Source organism: Myodes glareolus, chromosome 9 (genome assembly GCF_982192425.1).
Source record: "Myodes glareolus chromosome 9, mMyoGla1.1, whole genome shotgun sequence".
Lineage (NCBI taxonomy): Eukaryota > Metazoa > Chordata > Mammalia > Rodentia > Cricetidae > Myodes > Myodes glareolus.
In genome coordinates this window covers 47,089,873-47,114,327 of record NC_142034.1, presented here as the reverse complement: position 1 = coordinate 47,114,327, position 24,455 = coordinate 47,089,873, and the positions used below count along the sequence as shown (strand labels likewise).

General features: G+C 42.5%; 1 protein-coding gene across 1 annotated transcript; it reads right to left on the bottom strand.

The window, feature by feature from the left end:
- Positions 1-862: 862 nt before the first annotated feature.
- Glod4 (glyoxalase domain containing 4) lies at positions 863-24,441 on the bottom strand. The gene is made up of 9 exons (XM_085695347.2): positions 24,283-24,441; positions 19,631-19,680; positions 18,440-18,560; positions 16,702-16,846; positions 13,083-13,219; positions 12,607-12,693; positions 11,847-11,960; positions 11,672-11,758; positions 863-2,455 (listed from the first exon to the last, which is right to left on the bottom strand). The coding sequence occupies exons 1-9, from the start codon at positions 24,370-24,372 to the stop codon at positions 2,390-2,392; spliced, it is 897 nt and encodes a 298-aa protein (XP_085551473.1). The 5' UTR covers positions 24,373-24,441; the 3' UTR covers positions 863-2,389.
- Positions 24,442-24,455: the final 14 nt, after the last annotated feature.

The window sequence follows — 24,455 nt, the reverse complement described above, 5'->3', positions numbered from 1 at the left end:
ATTTCAGAGACATCAGTATGCTACCACGGTGCCTGGAAGCTCACATATGAAGGGCTAAATAGAGTTCTTAAAGGACTCTACAGTAGCAGCATGGCATTTTCCAATACTTTTCTTTAACACTTGTCTTCTATCTGAGATACAGTCACTGCCTGGCAAATCTATTCACATAACAGCAGATTTCTAAAGGTGTTTTGTGTGTGTGAGTTTTGTTTTGTGTTTTGATTATTCTGGTTTTTGGGACAGGGTCTGGCTGGTCTGGAATTCACTGTGTAAACCCAGGATGGCCTCAACTTTCAGAGATCCATCTGCTGCTTCTTCCTGAGTGCTAGGATAACAAGAGTATAAACCACCCATGATGGCTATAAAATATATTTTTTATCATTAAAATATTTTATTATTGTGTGTGCACTATGTGTAGGTGTGGCTGGAGTGAGTTTGCTAAGAGTGTACGTGGAGGTCAGAACACAACTTTATCGACTTGGTTCTCTCCTCTGACCTTTACATAGGTTCATAAGAGCAAACTCAGGTTGCCAGGTTTTTGTGGTAAGTGCTGCCACCTTTGCCTACAGAGCTATCTTGTGGGTCCTAAAGGTTTTTTTGCTGTTTTTTTTTTTTAATTTTTGTTTTTGTTTTTTTGAGACAGAGTTTCTCTGTGTAACAGCCCTGACTATCCTAGAACTTGCTTTGGAGACCAGGCTGGTCTTGAACTCAGAGATATGCCTGCCTCTGCCTCCCAAGTGCTGGGATTAAAGGTATGCACCACCAAGATAAGTCAGCACATTTTTTTTCTTATGAATTAGATGGTCTACATAATTTCAGACTAGCAGGAACTACATGAGATCTAGTTTCAAAACCAAACAAAACCTTTTCCAAAAATCTTTAATGACAAATGTACTCAATAAAACTGTTTTTAATGATATAATGATATTAGCCCAAACAGAAAACATTTTTCCAGGCTGAAGAAATAATCTACTCCATTTAAAAGAGAACTAAGACCACTTTATAAAGTAGTACAGACCCAAGCATACAGAAATGTGACTCATTGAATACTTTGTTCATTAAACATCTCCTGTTTCCTCTGGTTATTCAAAATGTAAAATCAAATCAAAGTGAGGGCATTACCTAGATCTGTTTTTTTGTTTTACTTTGTTTTGTTTGAGACAGGGTTTCCCTGTGTAGTCCTGGCTGTCCTCGAACTAGCTTTGTAGAACAAGCTAGTCTCAAACAGAGATCTGCCTGAGTACCGGGATTAAAGGTATATGCTACTACCACCCAACTCCCAGATATTTTTTATCCAAAGGGTAATTTTTCTTAAACTTTATGGGTGTTTCCCCTGCATATATGTCTGTTAACATGTATAAGCAGCGCCTCAGAGGCATTAAGAGAGTATTGGAAGCCCTGGGACTAGAATTACAGAAAGAACAGACATGTGGGTGCTAGGGATCAAACTCAGTCCTCTAGAAGAGTAACCAGTACTCTGAAGCACTAAGCCATCTCTTCGGTCCCAGGATAAAATTTCTTAAAAACGAGAGAGAGAGAGAGAGAGAGAGAGAGAGAGAGAGAGAGAGAGAGAGAGAGAGAGAGAGAGAGAGATATTAGTCGATCAAGCCTGGACTAGTAACACATCTATAATCCCAGCACTGGAGGCTGAGGTAGGAAGATCAAAAGTTCAAAGGGTAAGGTGGCTTGTGCCTTTGATCCCAGCAGGAGGCAGAGACAGGTAGGTCTCTATGAGTTTGAGGCCATCTAGCTGACATAGTTGCAGGTCAGTCAGGGCTACAAAGTTAAAAGCTATCTTGAGTTCCATGGTGAAGTGACACTATGTGTCTTCCTGTGTATCAGGAGAGACTGTCTTGGAAAGCAAAAGCTTCTTTAAATGCCAAGACTTCTAAAGCAAGATTCATCAAGAACTGGAAACACAAGCACTCTAAGCAGTTGGCTTGGCTTTTTTGGATTTAAGACAGGGTCTCTCTCTATAGTCCTCACTGGCCTTGAACTCCGAGATCCTCGACTCTACCTCCCAAGTGCTGGAACTAAAGGCATGCGCCACCATGCCCAGCCAGTTTGGCTTTCATCTGAACATTTGTTCCAATATTATCTACATGATTCACAGCTAATCAAATTTTCCACTACCCTCAGCCAAGGGTAATGTTTCATAGAGCTATCTCAGGCTGGACAATAATTTGTTACCAAATTTCATACAATTACAAGAGTTCACCACTACTGAGAATGATAAAAAATATTTCATTTCTAGAACATAACAAAGCTTTGAAGAGTGAAACTACCCCATGAGCCTCTTGTCTGTGCTGGACATAGTATTCATGTTAAACAGCTGCACTGGACTCAGACGCCAGACTGGAGTTTAAGCGCTGCTCTCACATGTCTTCCATTAACCCGAAGCCTTTGGTTTATTTCTCGTGGCAAACCACTCATCACTTTTGTCTGCAGCCATTGCCTATGGAAACAGATGGACAGACATCACTAAAAGTCTGCATTCTCCACCGAGATATTAGCACTGAAGCAAGTTCATCTGTGTAGAGAGTGTTGTTCACTGTAACAGGAGAGCTAGTGAGTACCAAGCAGTCACTTGGTGATTCTCATATACGGCTGGCAATAGGGACTGGCTATTGAGAAAGCAGGGACTCTCTCTCTCTCTCTCTCTCTCTCTCTCTCTCTCTCTCTCTCTCTCTGTGTGTGTGTGTGTGTGTGTGTGTGTGTGTGTGTGTGTGTGTCTGTTGAGAAAGCAGGGACTGTGTGTGTGAGAGAGATAATGGCGTCCTGGGGAGAACAGGAATCTTCAATGCTTATGAGCTTCAATGCTTATGAGACCAAGGCTAAATGAATGTAGCTCAGTGGTGGAGTACTTACCTCCAGTTCAAGTCCCAGAATCACCACCAAAAAATGTCACAGCCATGCATGGTGGAATACACTTTTAATCCCAGCACTTAGGAAGCAGGGGCAGAGGAATCTCTGAGTTCAAATTCAGCCTGGTCTTCAAAGCGAGTTCCAGGATGGCCAGGGCTATACAGAGAAACCTTGTCTTTAAAAAAGAAACGGGGGGGGGGGGCTGGAGAGATGGCTCAGAGGTTAAGAGCATTGCCTGCTCTTCCAAAGGTCCTCAGTTCAAATCCCAGCAACCACATGGTGGCTCACAACCATCTGTAATGGGGCCTGGTGCCCTCTTCTGGCCTGCAGGCATACACACAGACAGAATATTGTATACATAATTAATAAATAAATATTTTTTAAAAAAAGAAAGAAACAGGGGCTGGAGAGATGGCTCAGTGGTTAAGAGCATTGCCTGCTCTTTCAAAGATCCTGAGTTCAATTCCCAGCAACCACATCTGTAATGTGGCTCACAACCATCTGTAATGAGGTCTGGTGCCCGCTTCTGGCCTGCACACATACAGACAGAATATTGTATACATAATAAATATTTTTTTAAAAAAGGTCATTTAAAAAAATAAAAAAAAAACAAAACAACAACAAAACAAACAAAAAACAAAACAGAACAAAGTCGGGCGGTGGCTCACATCTTTAATCCCAGTGCTGGGAGGCAGAAGTAGGCAGACCTCTGTGAGTTCGAGGCCAGCCTGTTCTACAAAAGCTAGTTCCAGGGCAGGCTCAAAAGCTACAGAGAAACCCTGTCTTGAAAAAAACAAAAAGTTTGTCTCTATAAGTCATTTAGATGTTTGGTAAGAAAACTTTTATTCAGTAAAAAAGCAAATATGGGCCAAGTAGTGGTGGTCCACACATTTAATCCTAACACTCAGAAAGCAGAGACAGGGGAATGTCTGTGAGTTTGAGGCCAGCCTAGTCTACAAAGTGAGCTCCAGGACAGTCAGAGCTGTTAAACAGAGAAACCCTGTCTTTTGGGGGCTGGAGAGATGGCTCAGAAGTTAAGCATATGTACTGCTCTTAGAGGGCTGGAGTTCATGTCCCAGCATTCATGTAAAGATGCTCACAGCCACCTGTAACTCTAACTCCAGGGGAACTAACACTGTATCCTGCACCACAGAGGCACCTGCATGTGTGCCATATGCTCTCTCTCTCTCTCTCACACACAAGGAAATGGTAATAAAAATAAATCTTTTTTTTATTGAGTTTTTAATCATGCACTAGGTAATATACTGAGTCCAGGTATGACAGGAGTGACAATCTAGATTTTGGGAACTATACTGAACAGCTACAGAATCACATAGAAAGTTACTTTTGGGGGGCCAGAGAGATGGCTCAGCAGTTAAGAGCACTGGCTGCTCTTCCAGAGGCCCTGGGTCAATTCTCGGCACCCACATGGCAGCTCACAACTGTCTGAAGATCCAGTTTCAGGGAATCTGACACTTTCACACCAATGCACATAAATAAATTTAAATAAATTATTTTTAAAAAGTTACTTTTCAAAAGAAAGTATATGTGCTTTGAGGTATTTACTGTAAAAGACCCATAAAGTTCTATGAGATTAAAGGGTAGGAGACAATAAATAGTTGTAGAAATAGTGTGTCAGAAATACTCATCTACACCAGTAGGAAATGACAAGACAATGTTAACATTAGGAAACATAACAGAAAAACTTAATAAATAAATGTATGTGATTTAGCAATAGTGAAGCAGAAGGTGACTAACCTTGGCAGTGGACTTAAAAAATGGGCTAAGACATGGCTATGTTTCTTTACATGAAATCTTAGATCTAGCTAGCCTGGTGGTGGACACCTGCAATACCAGCACTCAAGGGTAGGAGTAGGAAAATTGCCAGTTACTTCATAAATCCCTGCCTAAATAAGAATCAATTTTTTACTATTTGAATGAAAATATAAAGAACTTAAACCTTAAAGCAATATTAAAAATCAACTCCCTGCCAGGAGTGGTGGCACACACCTTTAATCCCAGTACTCAGGAGGCAGAGGCAGGTGGATCTCTGGGAATTCGAGGTCAGCCTGGTCTATATAGTGAGTTCCAAGACAGTCAGAGCTGTTACACAAAGAAACCCTGTCTTAAAAAATCAAAACCAAACAAATAACCCAACAACCTCCCGAGAGCTGGAAGAGATGTTTCTGTTTTAGCAGCCATAAAGAATGGGGGAAAGAACAATTAACTCTGACTAAGAGGATCCAAGAGAACCTCTCCATTCTGAAGGGCCAGCTTACGAAGAGAGAAACACTTTGGGTGGAGACATGAGTATTTCTGTTACTATAAGCAGCGCAGTGAGATCAGGGCTTTCAAGAGATAAAGGCAGGTCAGAGAGTAGATAAGGGCCAGTCAATGAAGAATGTATCTGGGAGGCAGCAGAGAATTGGGAGATTCTCTGCTTTTCAAAAGAAAGTATATGTGCTTTCCAGTTTAAAACTCACTGGATTTCAAAAGCAGTGTCAAAAGATGAGAGATATCTCAGAAATAGAACTCAGCTCTTGGTGAATAATGGCTAACAGAATTTAAGAGAAAATCAAAACAAGTGATAAGAAGGCCACATCAAAGTGGCTGTATATAGAAACTGAAAACTATCCTAGAGCTGGCAAGCTGGCTCATCAGGTAAAGATACTTTCTGAGTTTGATCCCCAGGACTCACATAGTTGAGGGAGAGAACTGACGCCCACAAGTTGTCTCTGACCTCTATCACACGCCATGGCCTGCATGTGCAGCGAATAAATAAAAGGTAAAAAATCTTCAAAAGACTAAAACTACTGTAGAGTAAAAAGTAGATTCAAAGTAAAACAAAAACAGCTCTAAGAAGTCTTGGCTTGAACAGCTGGGATATTAGGAGATATTCTTTATTTATTCGTTTGTTTTTGAGAAAGGATCTCTATATATAGCCCTAGCTGTCCTGGAACTTGCTATGTAGACCAAGCTGGCTTTGAATTCACAGCGATCCTCCTATCTCTGCCTCCCAAGTGTTGGGAATATACCCAGTAAGATATCTTTTGCCCACAGGAAGGACCAGGGTGCATAGAAAGGAAAGAACTGATTATAAAATCTTGATAGCCATGAGTGACCACTTTGTCTGAGCCTTAGATTCCTTACAGGATGTGACTTACAGAATCTAGAGTTGGAGAATATACACACAACACTTAACGACATCCCAAAGCATACCAGGTGTGATGGTGCACACTTTTAGTCCCAGCACTGAAGAGGCAGGTGGTTCTCTGTGAATTCCAGGCTAGCCTGGTCTACACAATATAACAGGGCTGGAGACTTTAGCACAATTGAATCCATGGTAGAAGGCTGTAAAACTCAGCAAACAGCACCACCTGCCAACACTAAAACAAAGGCCTAATCCATCAAAGTCCATGGTTCTGAGAAAGTCTCTAAATGTATTATCCTTGCTTTTTGGCTTCTGCAGTTCTGCTTCTGGATAACTGTTCTTGTTAACTGACAATGAAGTATGCCAACCCAGGACATGTCTTTCTCATTCTGAGAAAGACTTGGGGCTATACTGGGATTCCGAACACTCAATGTAGTTGCCAGCCAGTTAATAAAGACTTTCTATTGGCTTAAACTAACCGTGTTTGAGCAGTCCTCAAAGTGTGTGAATACCCCACAGCAACAGTGAGTTCCAGAACAGCCAGAGCTACATACTGAGACCCTGTCTTGAAAAAACCAAAGAACAAGAGAACATGCCAAAGCTAGGTATAGTAGCTCAAACCTGCAATCCTACTACTTGGGAAGTTAAGGCATGGTGAATGCTTAGGATTTGAGAACAACCTAGTAACCACAGTGAGTTCTAAGATCCTGTCTAAAGAAACAAGCCAACAGGGATAAGGAGATAACTCAATGGATAAGACCACTTGCTCTGCAAACATGAAGACCTGAATTCAAATACCCTAGTAAAAAGCATGGCTGCACTTTGCTGTTCCCACAGTGCTGTGAGGCAGAGATAGGCTGATCAAAAGAACTTGCTGGCTGGTAGGCTGGCCAGCCAGCTATCAGAAATTACAAACTTCTAGTTCCGTGAGAGAACCTGTCTCAAGGAAATACGGTGGAGAGTGATAGAGGAAGACACACAGTGTCCTGCTTTGGCTGCTCTGGCTTCTCACATGCGCACAAGCAGAATCTAACACACACACACACACACACACACACACACACACACACACACAGAGAGAGAGAGAGAGAGAGAGAGAGAGAGAGAGAGAGAGAGAGATCTTGCTTCTTTAGCTACACATAGTGGCTTATGCCAATAATTTAAGTAGGGGCATCAGAATCAAATTCAAGGTCATCCTCAGCTACATATCAAGTTCAAGGTCAGCCTCCATGATGTAGAGAGTTCCAGGACAGCCAGGGTTGCACAGAGAAATGTTGCCTCAAAAGACAATACATAACAAAAGAAACAAAAATTTGAGAGGTTGGGCGTGGGGAGATTGCTCAGAGGTTAAAGTGCACTCTCCATGTAAGCTTGATGGACAAGAAAGAGTTCAAATCCTCAGGACCTGTGAAATAGCTGGTGCAATCAGGTATCTGCAACCCCAGTTACGGTGGGATGGAGACAGAAGGGAGAATGTCTGGGAGCTCAAAGTCAACTGCTGAAGAAGCTTTGACAAGACCATATCTCAAAGAAGGCAGAAAATTGAATGCTGTCCTCTGACCTGCACATATGCACTGTGGCATGTGCAGCACGTACTCACACTCCACTCACACATCTAAACATACACCAGACATAGTACACAAAGATAAAACTATACATACGTGTGTGTATATATATACATATACATACATACATACATATATATTCTTGTTTTTTTTTAAAGTGTATGGTACATAAGGAAGTTGCTTAATTCTTACTTCCTTTAAATGGCTTTAAATACAAAATACTCTCGAGTATTTTAGGGTAAATGTTATGATGCCTGAGATTTTCCTGAGCATCCCCAAGCAAAAAGAAGAAAAAGGAAGAAGGAGTTGGAGTGATGGGAAGGAACGCTCAAAGTGTATGGCACGGAAGCTCTGCTCTTGTTTGATGTGTATTTGAAATTTTATCCAAGAAATATCAAATAAATCAAAACTATTATGCAAAAAATAGACAAGACTTGAATATTTAATTTATAAAAGTATAAACTAAGAAGTTTATATACAGGTGCTATTCACCATTAGTCATTAGGGACATCCAAATTCAAACCACAACAAGAAACTATTCTCCATTTCTTAGAACAGTTACCAGAATCAAAGAAGCAATAACAAAAAATGCCGGGGAGAAAGTAAACAAGTACACCTGCACAGACCCAGCAACTCCCCATGTTCCTTGGAGAGGGGTTCCAGTACTCCAGAGGAGGCCTGAATAGCCCAGTCTAGTAATCGACGCCTTCCAAGCTTGATTTTAGGGGACCCTGGGACTGAGCTCACCCACTGAGCCTCCCGCAGCGCTGCAGCTCATCTTAGCTAAGGACTCACCGCGTGCTGTACCTTCTCCTCATTCTGAAGCAACAGTAGTGACCCAGGACATAGCTTTCCTTCTTTCCAATGTCTTAGATTTGTTCTCATGTTTGATCTTAGCAACTTAGCATTTACTTTATATGAAAATAGAAAAGGCTAGCCAGGAGGTGGTGGTGTACACCTTTAATCCCAGCACTCAGGAGGCAGAGGCAGGAGGATATCTGTGAGTTTGAGATCAGCCTGGTCTACAAAGCCAGTTCCAGGATAAAGGACAGCCAGGACTACAGTGAGAAACCTTGTTGGGGGAGAAGGGAAGAAAATAGAAAAATCTGTCTAAGGTAATGTGACTATACTCTAGTCCCCTTAACTAGTTTTGTTTGATTTATTAAGCCAAGAACTTTCATCTTCTCATCTAAAAGATAAACTTTTGTGGCTCCTCTTTTTTCCCATTACATTTATTTATTTATTGAGTGTATGTATGTGTGGGCACACACATGCCACAGTGCAAGAGTAGATTAGAGGACAATTTGCAGGAGTCCATTCTCTCCTTTCATCATGTGGGTCCCAGGGTCTGAACTCAGGTTTGTCAGGCTTGGCAGCAAGTACCTTTACCCACTGAGCCATCCTGCCAGCCCGCAGCTCTTCTTTGTCATAGTTAAACTGCTATTTTTGCCATTTGGAGGCATTATTAAGCAAGTAAAGGTTTTGAACCCAAGCACTGAGATCCTGAGAGTTAATCTAATAACAATTAGCTACTAGGTGACTCCAGGACTGTATATTCAGTTGTGCACACAGTATGGATACACTGCCCCCAAGAGATGATTCCTGTCCCAAGGAGACAGAGCAAGAAAACAAGAGATTTGATTATGCCACTCAAAGCAGGGTACAATCTAAAGTGGATGAGTTACTTCTGAAGTTTGCATTTAATATTTTCAGACATGGTTGACTATACATAACCAACTATGAAAAGAGAGACTGGCTAAGAGATTCACTTCAATATAAGTCTTCTTGTCAACTGTCCGGCACTTTCCTGTACAGTAAAAGCAATTCTCCTATGATCTTAGAGATATGAAACATGTAGCTACAAGCATATTTAAACAAGAATGCTCACAGCACTCTTCCTTAAGTGGATAAAAATAACCTAAATGTTTGCTACCATGGGAATGAATAAACCAGGTGTTATCTAATAAAAGCAATACAAAAGGTGATGCATGCAATTACACAGTGGAATTGCAAAATGTTATCTTGAGGAAAGAAACCCAGCACAGAGAAATACCTACTTAATGGATTCAATGTTTGAAATCCAAAAATAAACAAAACTGATCTACTGTGCTGGAAATTAGAACGGCAGCTGGCTCTGGGAGAAGCAGCAGGGAGATATGAAGAACACAAGGTCTCAATTCCATAGAAGAGCTCAGGATGGGGAGCACCAGTGCATGAAAGAGCAAAGAAGGAAAGAGCAGCATATTTGTCAATCAAAAGCTCACTCAACATTCTATTTTCCTTCATGATAAAGCTTCAAAAGGTATCTTCTATATATTTTTGTTTTAATTCACAATGACTGCTCTTATGTTTATAGTTAATTATCTTCCATAAAGCACATCATAGTCCCAAGAAATGAGTATTTTCATTTTTTCACCATTTTAAGATAAATTTCAAAATGAACTTTTAGAAATTCAGAGAATTTTAACAAATTGTTTAAAGGCTAATAATGGAACTGGGATAGATGGATTCCTTCTGTCACTCAATTAGGTATTCAGCAGTGGGTGAGGCCCAGTGGCCACGCCCACAGTCCTATCTACACGGAAGGTTGAAGCAGGAAGGTCACTTGAGCCCAGGAACTTGAGCACAACTAAGACAACAAAGTCCCTGCCTCAAAAGTCCAAAGAATTCAGAGAATGTCTGTTTCACACTAGGTCTATGTTAGAAGATGGAGTACAAGAATGAGCTCCTGCTTCCTGATGAAAAATCAGGTTTGAGGGGAACAGAAGCTGCATTTGGCAAGATGAGATCACCAACAATGTCAACATGAGCACTATTTGCTGCCAACATCTAGCACAGAACAGATGAAGTACGCATTTCAGACTAGAAGTAGAAACTATGTGTACACAGATCTCTCAAACAGAAATCTAATTAAAGAAACCTGGTGATACAGTCCTAAAACTTAGGAAGCTGAGGCAGGAGGATCAGTAGTTTGTAGTCAGTTTGGAGACAGACTCATATCTCAAAAACAGAAATAAACAAATATCTGCTAATGGAATATAGAATTCAAAGGGTTTGGTTTTGGTGTTTTGTTTTTTATTTACTTTATTGTGCATGTGTGTGCCTGAGTGTATGCATGTTCATCGTGTGCATGCAAGAGCATGTGGAGGTCAGAAGAGGGCGTCAGTTCCCTTGGAACTGGAGTCAGAAGCAGTTGCAAACCACTATGTGGGTACTGGGAACTGAACCTGTGTCCTCTCTAAGAGCAGTAAGGTCTCTTAACCACTAACCCATGTCTCCAGCAATTGTTTTTTGTCTTTATGAGACAAGGTCTCACTATGTAGCGCTGGTTGGCTTGGAACTTACTATGCAGACCAGCTAGCCTTGACTTCACAGAGATCCTCTACATCTGCCTCCCAAGAAGAGCTTTTAAGAGACGAGAGCTACTGGATGTCCTGGAACTAGCTCTTGTAGACCAGGCTGGCCTCAAACTCACAGAGATCCTCCTGCCTCTGTCTCCCAAGTGCTGGGATTAAAGGCGTGCACCACCACCACCCGGCGAAAGAGCTACTGGATTTCTTGATGTGATAACAAGAACAAATGGAAAGGAAGAAGGAAAAAAATGACGTCAAATGGAAACCAAATAACCAAATGGCCAAGGAAACAAAAGGGGATGGAACCCAGGTACTTTCATCTGCTGAGCTGAACAGTGGTGTTCACAGCAGTAGTGGATTCCTTTCTAGTCAGCCTGGGGCAGAGGAAAGATGGAAAGTCCTAAGGAGTAACGTAGGTGATACTAAAAATGTTGGTCTCTGATTAAAAGTCATTGCAACAGGAAAAGGACATGCTTAACAGCACCTGGACCCTGTACATCCTTTATACTATTCTGCTGTGGCCTATAGTGACATCAATATAAAAATAAGATTCATACCAGGTGGTGGTGTGAGGCAGACCACAGGAGGCAGATGCAGGAGGATCTCTATGAGTTGGAGGTCAGCCTGGTCTACAAAACAAGTTCCAGGACAGACTCAAAAGCTACACAGAGAAACTTTGTCTCAAAAACAAAAAAAGGGGGGGGGGAGAAGAAGAAAAGAAAAGAAATAATACTCACATCATCCAGTAACTTGCTTCCTTTGGGATCCCTCTTAGAAAGTTCTCGAAAAGCTTCGTCCCCAACAAAGCAAATTTCATGTCCATCCTATACCAAAAAAGAGAAAAGTAATGTGAAAAAAAAAATCTTTGAAGAAATCCCCAGAACAGCTGTCCCCTCGCTAGGCGATACTTACCGGGTCAGCCAGGATGACTACTTGTACCGTCGCCTTCCCTGGGGTATCCAGACTCACCAGTGGAGTCAGGATCGATTGGTTCTCCCTTTTCATCAAGGCTTCTATGTCCGGCAACTTGAAAAACACAAAAAGGCAAGTGAGCAGGAGTCACATCCCACTTCTCATCTGACCAAGGTACCACTTTTATTTTATTATCTCAGTGGTTCTTAAAAGAAGGGGTAAGCATGATAACAAAGCCACAATCAGAATGAACTCATAGAAAGGAAGTCCAAGATTCTTAGCTGGGTTGAAACCAGACAGTGACAGAGCTTTAACAATCAGGTCAGGGGCTGGAGAGAGGGATCAACAACTAAGAGCAAGTACTACTCCTATAAAGGACTCAAGTTTAGTTCCCAGCAACCATGTCAGAGGGTTCATAAAAGCTGGTAACTCCAGCTCCAGAGGAATCCAATGTGGGTACCTGCACTCATGTGCGCGCGCGCGCGCGCGCGCGCGCGCGCACACACACACACACACACACACACACACAATGTAAAAGGAAAGAAAAGGAGCCAGAGAGATGGCTACACACTCACTTCAAGATCTCACAACTCCCTGGAAGTGCAAGCCCAGGGCGTCTGACAGACATCCGCACCAGCATGCATACAGACACACGTGCACACAGACACACGTGCATACAGACACACGTGCATACAGACACACATGCATACACATATTAAAAATAATGAATTTTTAAAAACAAGCAATTATTAAACTGTACCTCGTTCTGAGGACAAGAAAAGGCAATTCTTCCAAAGGCTGCTGCATGATCAACTGCACCCTTGATACCCTGCAGCTCCAGCTTACACTGCAGAGAAATAAGAAAGTGGGCTGATGCTTTCTGACATATCACACATGTCTACCATGCTTCGTAAGGCTCTTGCCATGCAAGTGTGAGGACCTCAGTACAGACGCCAGCACCCACATAAAGCTGGATATGGTAGCTGGGTCTACCATTCCTAAAGTGTGTCAGGAGGCAGAGACAGGAAAACCCCCAAAGTTTACAGGTTAGCTACCATAAATAAAAACGTAGGCAGTATCAAGTAGTAAACGTTATTAGTGGGATTTATATTCTTCTGTTCATCTGGGTAAACAATGATACACTATGAAGAAACCATGGAGCTGCTTTCATGTTAACCCGATTTATGAACCAAACTCAGGGTAGCAGGCAAGCTGTTCCTCTGCAAGGTCACTCACTTGGTTATCAGCATAGCCCAGCAGAGCCCTCTGCTTCTCCTCGTCCTGCTCATAAATTTTCATTCCCAGGAGATTAGACCAGTAGTTCAAAGACTTCTGGAAATCAGTCACTGCTAGAGTGACTTTTAATACAGGATCTGTAAAGTAAGGAAATGGATGAATGAGGTCACTTCAGTGGGATGGGATAAGGAGGTGCAAACGGGTAAAGTGTATGTAGAATTCAGCTTAGGCTGGGGGGGGGGGAGGTGTGCCTAGCAAGGCTTTCCGTTGGATTTCCAGCAACTCTCTTCTTAGCTAAAGAATTTAGTTTAGGGGCTGGAGAGATGGGTCAATCAGTGGTTAAGAGCACTGACTGCTCTTCCAGAGGACCCGGGTTCAATTCCCAGCACCCACATGGCAGCTCACAACTGTCTGAAGATCCAATTCCAGGGGATCTGACACCTTCACACCAAAGCACATAAAATAAAGTTAAATAAACCATAAAAAAAATATTTAAAAAAAGAATTTAGTTTATAAGGAAAGAATTTTAAATCAATATGAAGAGAAACAACATGATCCAAATAAATGGCAATAAGATAATCATTTGGTGGAAAAAAGCTACATGCTTCAATTAAATAGCAAAATGTATATCTGATGGATTAAAGAATTAAATTTAAAGAATAAACTAAGGAAATACTTACAAATAATTTGTTTCTCATTATTTAATTTTTGTTGTCTCGACAAATAAGCAATGTTAACTGCTTTATTGCAGGGAAGGAAATTGAAACAAAAAATACTGACAGAGTATAAATTAGAAAATTTGTGGGAAAGGATTTGACAGAATGTACCAAAAGTTTTAAAAATGTACTGAAAAAGCAAGTCCATTCTCAGCAACTCAGAAAGCAACTGTGGCTGTGTGAAGGGCTTTTTATCACAAAGGCATTCAACAGTGTTGCCCAGAACAATGAAACACTAGGAACAACAGAACACCCAACAACAGAGGCTGCTTATTTTCTGTAATGAAATGCTGCCATGGAATTCCTGCAACAGCTTATGCAGGGTACATTTATATATATTTTTTATATATGTATGTATTATTTTGTAAAAGATCTCAAAGACAGACTCTAGAATGTTCACAGTATATCTTTGGACACATGGGCACTACTTTTTTCTCCTTTTCTCCTTACTGTCCTCCACCCTGTTTACTTACCTTCTATTCTAGGGTTAAAAAATCCCCCCCCCACACACACTATAACTTAAAAAACAAAAACAAAAAATCCACCAAGCAGCGAGTATATCATGGAAACATGTCATCCTGTGTGCTGATTTTCTGATCCCAACCCTAGCGCTGGTGCCAGAGTCTGAACCCAGGCCCTTGTACATTTGACAAGTACTCTCTCCACCTGTGTAGTAGTTTTCCTTTTCTTTCCTTCTTTCCTTCTTTCCTTCCTTCTTTTTTCTTTCTTTCTTTCTTTCTTTATTTCTTTTTCTTTCTCTCTCTCTCTCTCTCTCTTCCTCTCTCTTTCTTTCTTTCTTTCTTTCTTTCTTTCTTTCTTTCTTTCTTTCTTTCTTTCTTCTTCCCTTCCTTTTTTATTTATTGTAATACAGGAACTTTACCTAGGGCTTCACACATGCTAAGCAAGCATTGTATAATTGAAACTTTTTTGTCCACTTTTTATTTTGAGACTGGCTCTCAACAAGTTGCCCAGATTGGCTTTGCTCTGTAGCCCAAGTAGGCCTTAATGCCTTACCTTAGCCTATAGCCCTCCTACTAGCTGTGATTATAGGTCTGTCTAAAGAACAGTTTATAACTACATCTGATTCATCTAACTATGACAAACTCAGTGTATTCTCCTGTGGATTTCATCACCTCCACCGAGAACTAGCAATGCCAAGACTAACCAAGGTGCTTCTCACAAGGTCTCCTCCCGGCAGATTCAAGTTTATTTTTCTCCACTGATTGCAAAATCACCAAATCCAAGTTCATCAAGAACCTGAATTCAGCGATAAAATACTTGCCTAGCATGCCCGAAACCTTCAGTTTACTCCTTAGACTTGAGCAAACAGCACAACCTCTCCCCAGAGCCAGAAAACCTTCAGGACAGGCACAGGTACGGTCCAAATGGATCAGCAGGAAATTAATGCCTTAGAGGACTTAGCAAGGTAAAGGACAAAAGCATCTTTGGAATGTAGAACTCACCATTTCTAAAGTCCAGGCTGAGTACCTATTTGAAAAGCTTGGGACCGGAAGTATTTCAGAATTTGAAAACCTTGCATGGATTTTCCTGGTTGAGCATCCCTAATCTGAAAATCCAAACACTAGAATGTCAAGCTTACAGAGCATGGTTGCACAAGGTTGAGACTCTAGCACTTGGGAGGTTGAGGCAGTAGGATCTCTGAGTTCTAGGTTAGCCAGAACTATGGGTTAAGACATAATTTTTGTTGTTGTTTTGAGACATGGTTTCTCTACGTGGCCCTGGCTGTCCAAGGACCGAGAGATCTGCCTTCTTCTGCCTCCAAATGCTAGGAGTAAAGGTGTGTATCACTATACCCAGTTCTAAGACAGTCTTAACAAACAAAAAAAATTTTAAATCTGCTAATTTTGAATTTTGGAACAGGGACACTCAACCTGGATTAAGCATACAGAGTATATTAAATCTGATCAGAGAGTCATCTGGTAGACTCCAGGAAAGGTTTGTTCGAAGGTTCCTTCCCAAAATGAATATGGAAGCATGGAGCCTCACCTGCTCCCAGCATCTCATACTGGTTTGGGAACCAGCTCTAACAGCATGAGAGGACAACACAGAGAGAAAACCTGGGGTCTCGCTATGGCTGATCTGCTCAGTCTACCACCTGCTCTGTGAACTTGAAACACATTCTGATGCGGGAGAATTGTCTGTATTCTGTCAATCATATTTTAATAAAACGCTGATTAGCCAGGCAGGCAGTATAGGTGGGAAAACCAGACAGAAAGTAGAGGTGATGCAATGAGAACAGGAGAATTCTGGGAAGCAAGGAGGTTCCTCTGCCATTCCTGTACAGACCACCGAAGAGGCAACATGTAAGCTGTCACACTGAGAAAGGTACTGAGCCCGTGTGGCTAACATAGATCAGAATAATGGGTTAAGATAAGTCATAAGAACTAATAAGTAGCCTGACCTAGTGGGCCAATCAGTTTATAACTTATAAAGATCTCTGTGTGATTGATTTCCCTTGGGACTTGCCGGCTGTTAGGTACTGGGTGGGACAGAAACCCCAACAAGCCGGCCCTCATGTTACAACATTCTTATTGTTCAAACTAGTGTGAGTTGGGTTTGTTGTTTGGGTTATTTGCTCTTGGAAAAACAAAACAAAACAATCAAACAGAAAACCAAAAAAAAACCCAAAAAACCAACCCTAAGATGATGCATTATCTGCAGAACAAAACCAGTCTAGATTCTCTATAGCTCTGTACTAATATATACCTAATGTATATGTAAGGGTATACCTTACCCAGAATAGAGATAAAGAACACTGGCTTGGGAAAGACACATCCTATCAATATAGAAAAACAACAAAGAGAAAGAACTGTGCCCCTGCTCCCTTCCATCTTTATCAAATGTGCCTTTAGCCAGGCTTCTGCCGGGCCTAGGATAATTACCTGTCTGGGGGAGACTTCGATCTTGCAAATAGAACTTATATCCTCCTGGGGCCTCAGTTTCAAAAACTCCTTCTGCAACTTTACTGAGTGGCCACTCGAGCTTCCTGGCATTGCTGACAGCCTGGCTGGAAGCAAGTGTGATTCCCTGTGACAAACAGCATCCACATACATCATTACAACAGAGCTCTTATAGGACAAGATAAGGAGCCAAAAACCCCAGTGCCTTTGGTAAACCACCAAAGATTTAATTGGCACTTTCTTACAGTGATTTTAAAGAGGGTTTTTAGATGTTTTCTCCAAATTCCCCAGATTCAGACTTTACAAATTACAGCAAAAAAAATTTAAATGTCAGTGTTATGTGATCCATTTAATACCAAAGACAATCTCCTCAGCTTTCAAGAACTAAGCAGAAAAATCTTGGTCTTCCTTGGGCTGGCCAGCTAACCATTTGAGACAATTTGGATTTATTCACTTATTAGGCTGACCTTCAACTGGAGCTTTGTTAATTCTGGTAAGTGTCTACCTATATCAATAGCCCAGTTTTGGATTTTAAACACAAACACTTATACTCTGAAGGCATTCTTTAATCAAAGTTCCCGATAGCATATGATTCTGCCTTCTGGGAAGGCCATCCTTGTTCACCGTGGCCTAACTGCCTCTGTCCTGTCGATCCGTCCTCCACTCTGCAGCCAGAGTACATGGATCAAAAGGAGCCTACAACTTACTCTCAAGCAGCCCACAGGCTTTGTCTTCCCTTGACGGCTCTTAGAAAACATAGCATTGTGTACTTTCTTCCCCTTTGAGGCACGGTCTTAACTATGTAAGACCTCAAGAACTGGCCTCAAGAATCATAATCCTCCTGCCTTAGTCTTCTAAATGCTGGGATCGCAGTCATGGGCTGTCATATCCAGTTATCATGTCATTTCTTACCCAGCTCCTACCACCTTCCCTCATCCTCCCTATTACACCGTTTTTTTGTATTTTCTCAAAGCAAGTATTGTCTGAGGCCTCTGAACAGGCCTCTCCACCTAGAATTCTCCTCTCTCCACATGCCTTACTCCCTTCCCTCCTCTGAACTCTTTTTTGTTTGTTTGTTTAAGACAAGGGTTCTCTGGCTGTTCTGGAACTCATTTCATAGACCAGGATGGCCTCGAACTCACTGAAACTTGCCTGCCTCTGCTTCCTGAGTTCTGGGATTAAAGGTATGTGCCACCCCACCCCCTCCTGGCCTTATCTGAACTCTTGCTCCATTGTCATCTTCTCACTAACAACCTTCTCAACTTCAAATTTAAAGAGCCATCTAGGGCGGGGGTGATAGCACAGCAGTTAAGAGTACTGACAGGTCTTGCATAGGACCCAAATTCAGTTCCCAGCACCCAGTTGGCAGCTCACAACCAACCTTAACTTCAAGTGGATCCAACACCCTCTTCTGACCTCTTCAGGTACTACATGCACATGGTACACACACATACATGAAGACAAACACTCTTCTATTTTCTTGAGATTTATTTTTATTAGTTTTAATTATGTATAGATGTGTATGTCTGTGTGTATGTGTGTGCATGCAAGTACAGGAACCAGTGGAGGCTGGAGGTTTCAGATCCCTCCAAGAGCTAGAGTTACAGGTGGCTGTAAGCTGCCTGCTGCTCACTTTTTAAAAGCCAACTTTGTTTCTAACCTGGACTATTAAACTGTCTCTGTCTCATCTAGATATGCACTGGGCCAGAGTGATATTTACCATGAAGTCGTTGCCAAGCTTGTAGTCTCCAATGCCATAATTGTATGTCAGTTCTGCAACAAAATGATCATCCTCAGGCCCAAAGCCCACCATTGTTTTACTCCATTTCCCATCATAAGGCCTGAGGGAAAAAAGAAAGAAAGTAAATGAACCCAGTGGCCACAGGAAAAATCTGCTTCCTACTTTTGGATACAGAGAGGTAGCCAGTCACTTGGGTCCCATAAATTCTAAACCAGGATGAGATGACAGGTGCTGACAGCAGTTATGGACAGCACTCAAGACCACAACCGCACACTCCACACACTGCCCATCTGGCACATATTTAAGGGAAAGATTTAGTTACCTTTAAAAAAATGTAGGGAAAGGAATTCTAAAGGCAGCTCTCGAGTCTAACCTCAGACAATGTCGTTGCATATCAGTAAGCATACAAATCCCAAGGGACCTTGGAAGCTTTCAACTTGCCGTGGATACTTAGCTCAGGAGGTAATAAGCCATTGCTTTACCCACTGCTTGTACTCATTTGTGCTTGTAGTAAAATATGAAAAAATTTATGTCTCTGTTACAACTCCTGGTATAGAGTTCATTAAGCCTTGGGATGCCTGGTTGCCAAAAAGACCAAAAGATTATAATGTTCAGCCACACGCACCTTTGGGAAAGGGAGGGGTGGAGAGTAAACACTATAAATCTGTGTAAAAGCTATTCAACAACATTTGATAAGTTTGTTGAAGCCATAGAGGTGCTGGGATCGTGGAAGCCATTGGAAGTGCTGTCCCTCTTCTCTCTCAGCCTTTCTGCACACAGCTCTTCTGCTTTCTGAGCTGTCTCCTCTATAATACGTCAGCGAATGTAAGCAGTGTTTCCCTGGGGTCAGGGACAGGGCCGACTACGATCTATAGCTGGACTCAGACACCTCCAGAGACAAGGAGCCGAGTTAAACAGATAACTGGCTGAATTTGGAGTACTGGAGAACTGCCTGCTGGATGTGAAGTGCTGTGTGAAACACTGAGAAACAAAGGGCAAGTGAGTCTCCACCGCTGTTCAGGTAGCTTCTTTTATTTCTTGTTTCCTCTTAAAAATTACTTATTTATTTATTTCAAAATTTATCCCACTGTTGTATATTCAATTCTGTGAAAGTGTGTTCTGCTTGGGAGCTATTGAGAACCTAAGATTTTAAGACACAAGGTTCCATACCCATTACACGCAGCTTTGCAGCCTTCTTCAAATTCTTCATGGCGCAGAACCTAGTAAAGAAATAGACTAAATTGTAAATTTTACTTCTCTGGAGTGCTGGGGATCCAAGGAATGTGTTACACCAGTGCTCTATTGCTGAGCAACACTCCTAGCCCTTGACTGTTAAAAACTGCCTCACTGTAGTAGGCTTGTAGCCCAGCTAGTCTCCAACTATAATACTCCTGCCTCAGCTATCTACATGCTGGGATTTCAGGTGTATTAGTATTGTAGATGATGCATTTATACAAACTAAAAGGGCAGACATAAATATTATAATTTGCCAGTTTTACTAAGAGAAACAAACAGAACTTTCAGACTAGATGTAGCAGAGGTAAAACATCTTAAGATGGGCATGGTAGAACACATCTTTAATACCAATACTCAGGAGGATCTTTGTGAGTTCAAGGCCAGCTTGAACTCACAGGGTGAATTCAAGGACAGCCAAGGATACATACTGAGATCCTGTGACCCTCTCCCCCAAAAAGAGTTGTACTCTCAAACAGGTATGAAACCTCTTTGGGGTAGGAAGCCACCCGTATTAGGAAAGCGTGGTCAGCACGAGAGAAGTCTGACTGCAGCGTGTAATGTTGAGCAAGTTGTTTTAGGTCCTAGTCTCAGACTGAGTGTGAGCACAACTACCTGGTGAAAATGGGTAACCTGTTTGAGCACCTAAGACAGAACCTAGAATACAGAAGGCTCTCAGTGTCTCAGTGTCTGCTCCCTGCCCTGCTTTCTCCCCCTGAGACACTGACTCATTATGTAGCACAATTTGGCTTCAGACTTGGTGTGTAGTGTAGGCTGGCCTTGAGCCTCCCAACTGCTGGGATTGAAGGAATAAGCCACCACACACTCAGCTATTTTTCATTTTTGATTCCTACTGCTCCTGTTGAAGTTCCATCACTTCCCTCAAAGATTACAAAATCAACTTTATGAGCTGCTAGTGGTGGCACACCTGTAAGCCCAGCACTCTGGAGGCATTGAGGCAGAAGCATATCAAGTTCGAAGGCAACCTGAGCTACTTACTGCCCCTCACTCCAAAAACACCCATAAAACTTACTGATTTCTTTTCTTAATATTACCATAAAAATCTAGCCCTAAAGCATGGCTTGATGGCATCACCTCCCCTCACTTCAGCACAAACCTCAAAGTGCTTTGCATGCACGACATTCAAGATAAAACCAGGAACAATCCCAACCTGTACGCTCTCACATCCCATCTCTTCAGCTAGTTAAATGCAAATAAACTCAGTGTCAGTTCCCAAATGTCTCACATCTATTCAGGTCTCCTTGAGTAACTCCTCCCCCTAATCTTGGTATGTGGAAACCCTACCTTCCAAGGTCATCTTGAACACAAGGCCCCCATTAATTATTTCCTGATAACCCAGGTTGGTAAATCTCTGCTTTTGTAATTTTAGCATAAAGGTTGCTAATACTTTACAGAACTATATATGAGTCAAGTACCACTACACAATAACATGTTTAATCCTCATAACTTTTTGATCAATGAAGAAACAGAATTATGACATCTAGTGCCACTAACTCTCCAGGATTGTTAGTTACAAATCTCATTTCCCACACCATGTGCTCTAAATGGGAAAAAAACACCAAAGTCACTTGTACCTTTGTTGACAAACCTTAATATGGTACTCTGAAACAGCAGGAAGGGGTAGGGGTGTGTGTGTGTGTGTGTGTCTGTCTGTCTGTCTGTCTACCACATGTCAGATCTCCTGGAGCTGGATTTACAGATGATTGTGAGCCACCCAACACCAGCGTGGGGAACCCACCTTGGATCCTCTGGAAGAACAGTAACCACTCAGAAAGGCCGGGCCATCTCTCCAGCCCATACAAAGCAATATTCCTATGCGTGTTGACTGATTAATTTGTGTAACTCCCTTTGTACTCCTCACCTTCTGTAACATCTCTGCACTAAGCTGGATTCTTGTGCCTACAAAGTATTCTGCACTGGTGTGTTCCCTACTTCCCTGACTTACCAAGAGCTCTTCCATAAACCTCACAACATTTTCAGCTAAGTGGCCCCTTTAGAACCGTAGCGTCTCAGAATGTTTCCAGGTACTAAGAAGAAGACTTACTATTGACCTCATGCTTAAATCTGGGCTGTCCAGAGGACAGTCAGATATCGACACAGAGAGCCTGAGTAACTATGAAAGAGACCATTCGATCTTGCCCTGACATGGGACGTTCATGTAGTGAGATGGTGGAGTGCTTGCTTAGCATGCGCAAGACCATGGGTTCTATTCTCAGAACCTAAACTTTAAATCACCAGCCCTGACCCAAGCCAAATTTTGAATTTGCTGATCACACCCAAATGTGTCAAACCAGAACAGGCGGGACACTCAGCCTTGTGTTCTCCACAGCTGTTTCCCTGGTCTCTGCCGTCTATGCAGGGACCACTATGGCACCTCCGCTGCTGCCCGCCCCTTTCCTGTTGAGTCTCTACAACAAGTCCGTCTGTCGTTCCCCCCTCCTGCTGCCCCCATTCTTCCACTCTAAAACTCTGTAAATGTTTCATCTGCATGTTTCTATTTCCTCTTACAACGCCTAGTCATCTGACACAGGTCTCTAAGAATGTCCTATTTGTTTCTCTGTTAAAATAATGTGACCACAATATGTTTATATAAGTGTGTAACTGTGTTTTCGTTCTGTGAATTTAAGTTTTATGTACATGTGTGTTTCCAGATTACAACAGCTCTAGAAATTCAGCTTATATTCCCAGTTTAAAATACCAGGTAATGGTACCTGGTTTTCAAGTGCCTTCATAGATCTGAGATCATGGCACCTTAATAATAATAGAGCTTCTAACAGAGACATGTCAGCTTTTGCAGCACCCTTGGCTTCTCCAAGAAGACAGAAGATCTGCTGTCTCCAGGCTTGCTCTGGGCTTGGCAAAACCACCCACACAGAAGCAAAAGAGGCCTTTTACCACTCCAGCTTCCTGGATGCTTCACCTGGGAAATTGATCTGCTCATTCTGCCAAGACAGGGAGACTAAATCTTCCCCCTCACAGGAAAAATCTTTGGGCCTGGCAAGCACTGCTTCTAAGGCTGATGTTCTCCCAGGACAAGGAGAGGATTCGGGATCGCCTGCTAGCTAAAAAGCTGTCTCATGTTTTGCTCATTTATTCCTCCCAGATCTGTCTAAAGGCATTTGACAACTCAAGGCACTGTTCTTTAACAGGCTTCATAGTCCAAGATTAACAGGTTTCAATCTTCAGAGGTTCAGAGTTCCAATTTCCTCTAATTGCCTTCTAACCTAAAGCAGTAGCCTTTTGCTCTGACACCAAGACAGAAAATCTGTTTCAGTTCTCTTACAGGTTCCTGGAAAGTTCTAATGCTACAAAAGACTCAGATCTGATAAAAATCCAGGATTTTTAATTTTTTAATTGTTTGACTGTTACACTAACCCCAGCCAGTTTTAAGCATATTTTGTAGATCACTCCTGCTGCCTAAGCCAAGATCAAGCTACAAAGTGCTCCCTGGACAACATCAAAAGCACCTGTACCAGCTCCTGAGACTTCACCATTGGTACCAGCTCTCCTAGATCAAGGACACCTGCCAACTAAAATCTGGTTTCATCTGCTATTGTGTCTCATCGTATGGCTAGCCCCACTTCATAGGGCCAGTAATAACAATATTTTTTTCTCCTAGACACCTGCCGTCTTACCTCCCTCAAGAAACAGATGCCTGGCATCTCCAGGATGACAGTGAACAGGATTCCTTTCCAGCCACACCACCCGCTGGGCGTGAACCCACCAACTTTCAGCTCTCCCCTCTCACATGTAGTTCCATGCCGCAGAAAGTAGCCAGACTTGGGGCTGGTGAGATGGCTCAGTGGTTAAGAGCACTGACTGCTCCTCCTAGAGGACCCAGGTTCAATTCCCAGCACCCACATGGCAGCTCACAGCTGTCTGTAACTCCAGTGTGCATGAAATAAAGTTAAATAAAGTTTTTTTTAAGTAGCCAGACTTGAGTCTATGCCCTTTTTCTAAAAAGAGCCTAAAATGTTGGTCATAATTATCACTTCAACTTCCTGTCACCCCTATATCCAGAGTCTGGAATGTTAAGTTGGGCACCCTAGCCCCTGGCATCCCTCCCAGCCCCCTGGCCTGGGAGTTGCATTGGTCTGGACTCCAAATCCCAGCATGCCAGGTCCTGACCCCGCTCCGGGGGTCCTGAAAGAGCTCTGCTTAATAAAACATAGGCATTTTAATTCGGTTTAATTTGACCTAATTGGATTTCTTTGTGTCAGCGGTGCGGCTCGTGTTAGGGTTTTGTCCTAACACTCTCGTGAACTGGAGGGGAGTTTAATAACGTTTTGCCTGTCAATGCTCCTTCACGACAGACTACAAGCTCCCCAAGACAGGAGTTTAACACATATTTGTGACGGCCTGTAGACGATGGAACGTGCGTAGACAACACAGCTGGTAGATCAGTATCCTTGAAAGGCCTCCCAACCCGAAAATGGGGGCTTCCAAAAGTTGAAAAACCTGCAGTGCCGACCCCTAGCCGTGGGCCAGTCAGCTGAAGTGGCTGCACACACATCGCGTCCTCCCTCCCAGGTGTGGTTCGCGCCAGCCCCGCTCGCCCCGCTCTGCACCTGCATCCCCAGGACATCTCGAAAGAAGTGCACCGTCTGGAAGCGGTTCCCCACTTTGAATACGAAATGCAGAGCTCGACGAGTGGCCATGACTCCCACCGCGAAGACTGAGTCCCATGCAGAGCACCACCCAGCTCACACCGTCGCGTGACGTCACTAGTACGCGACAGCGC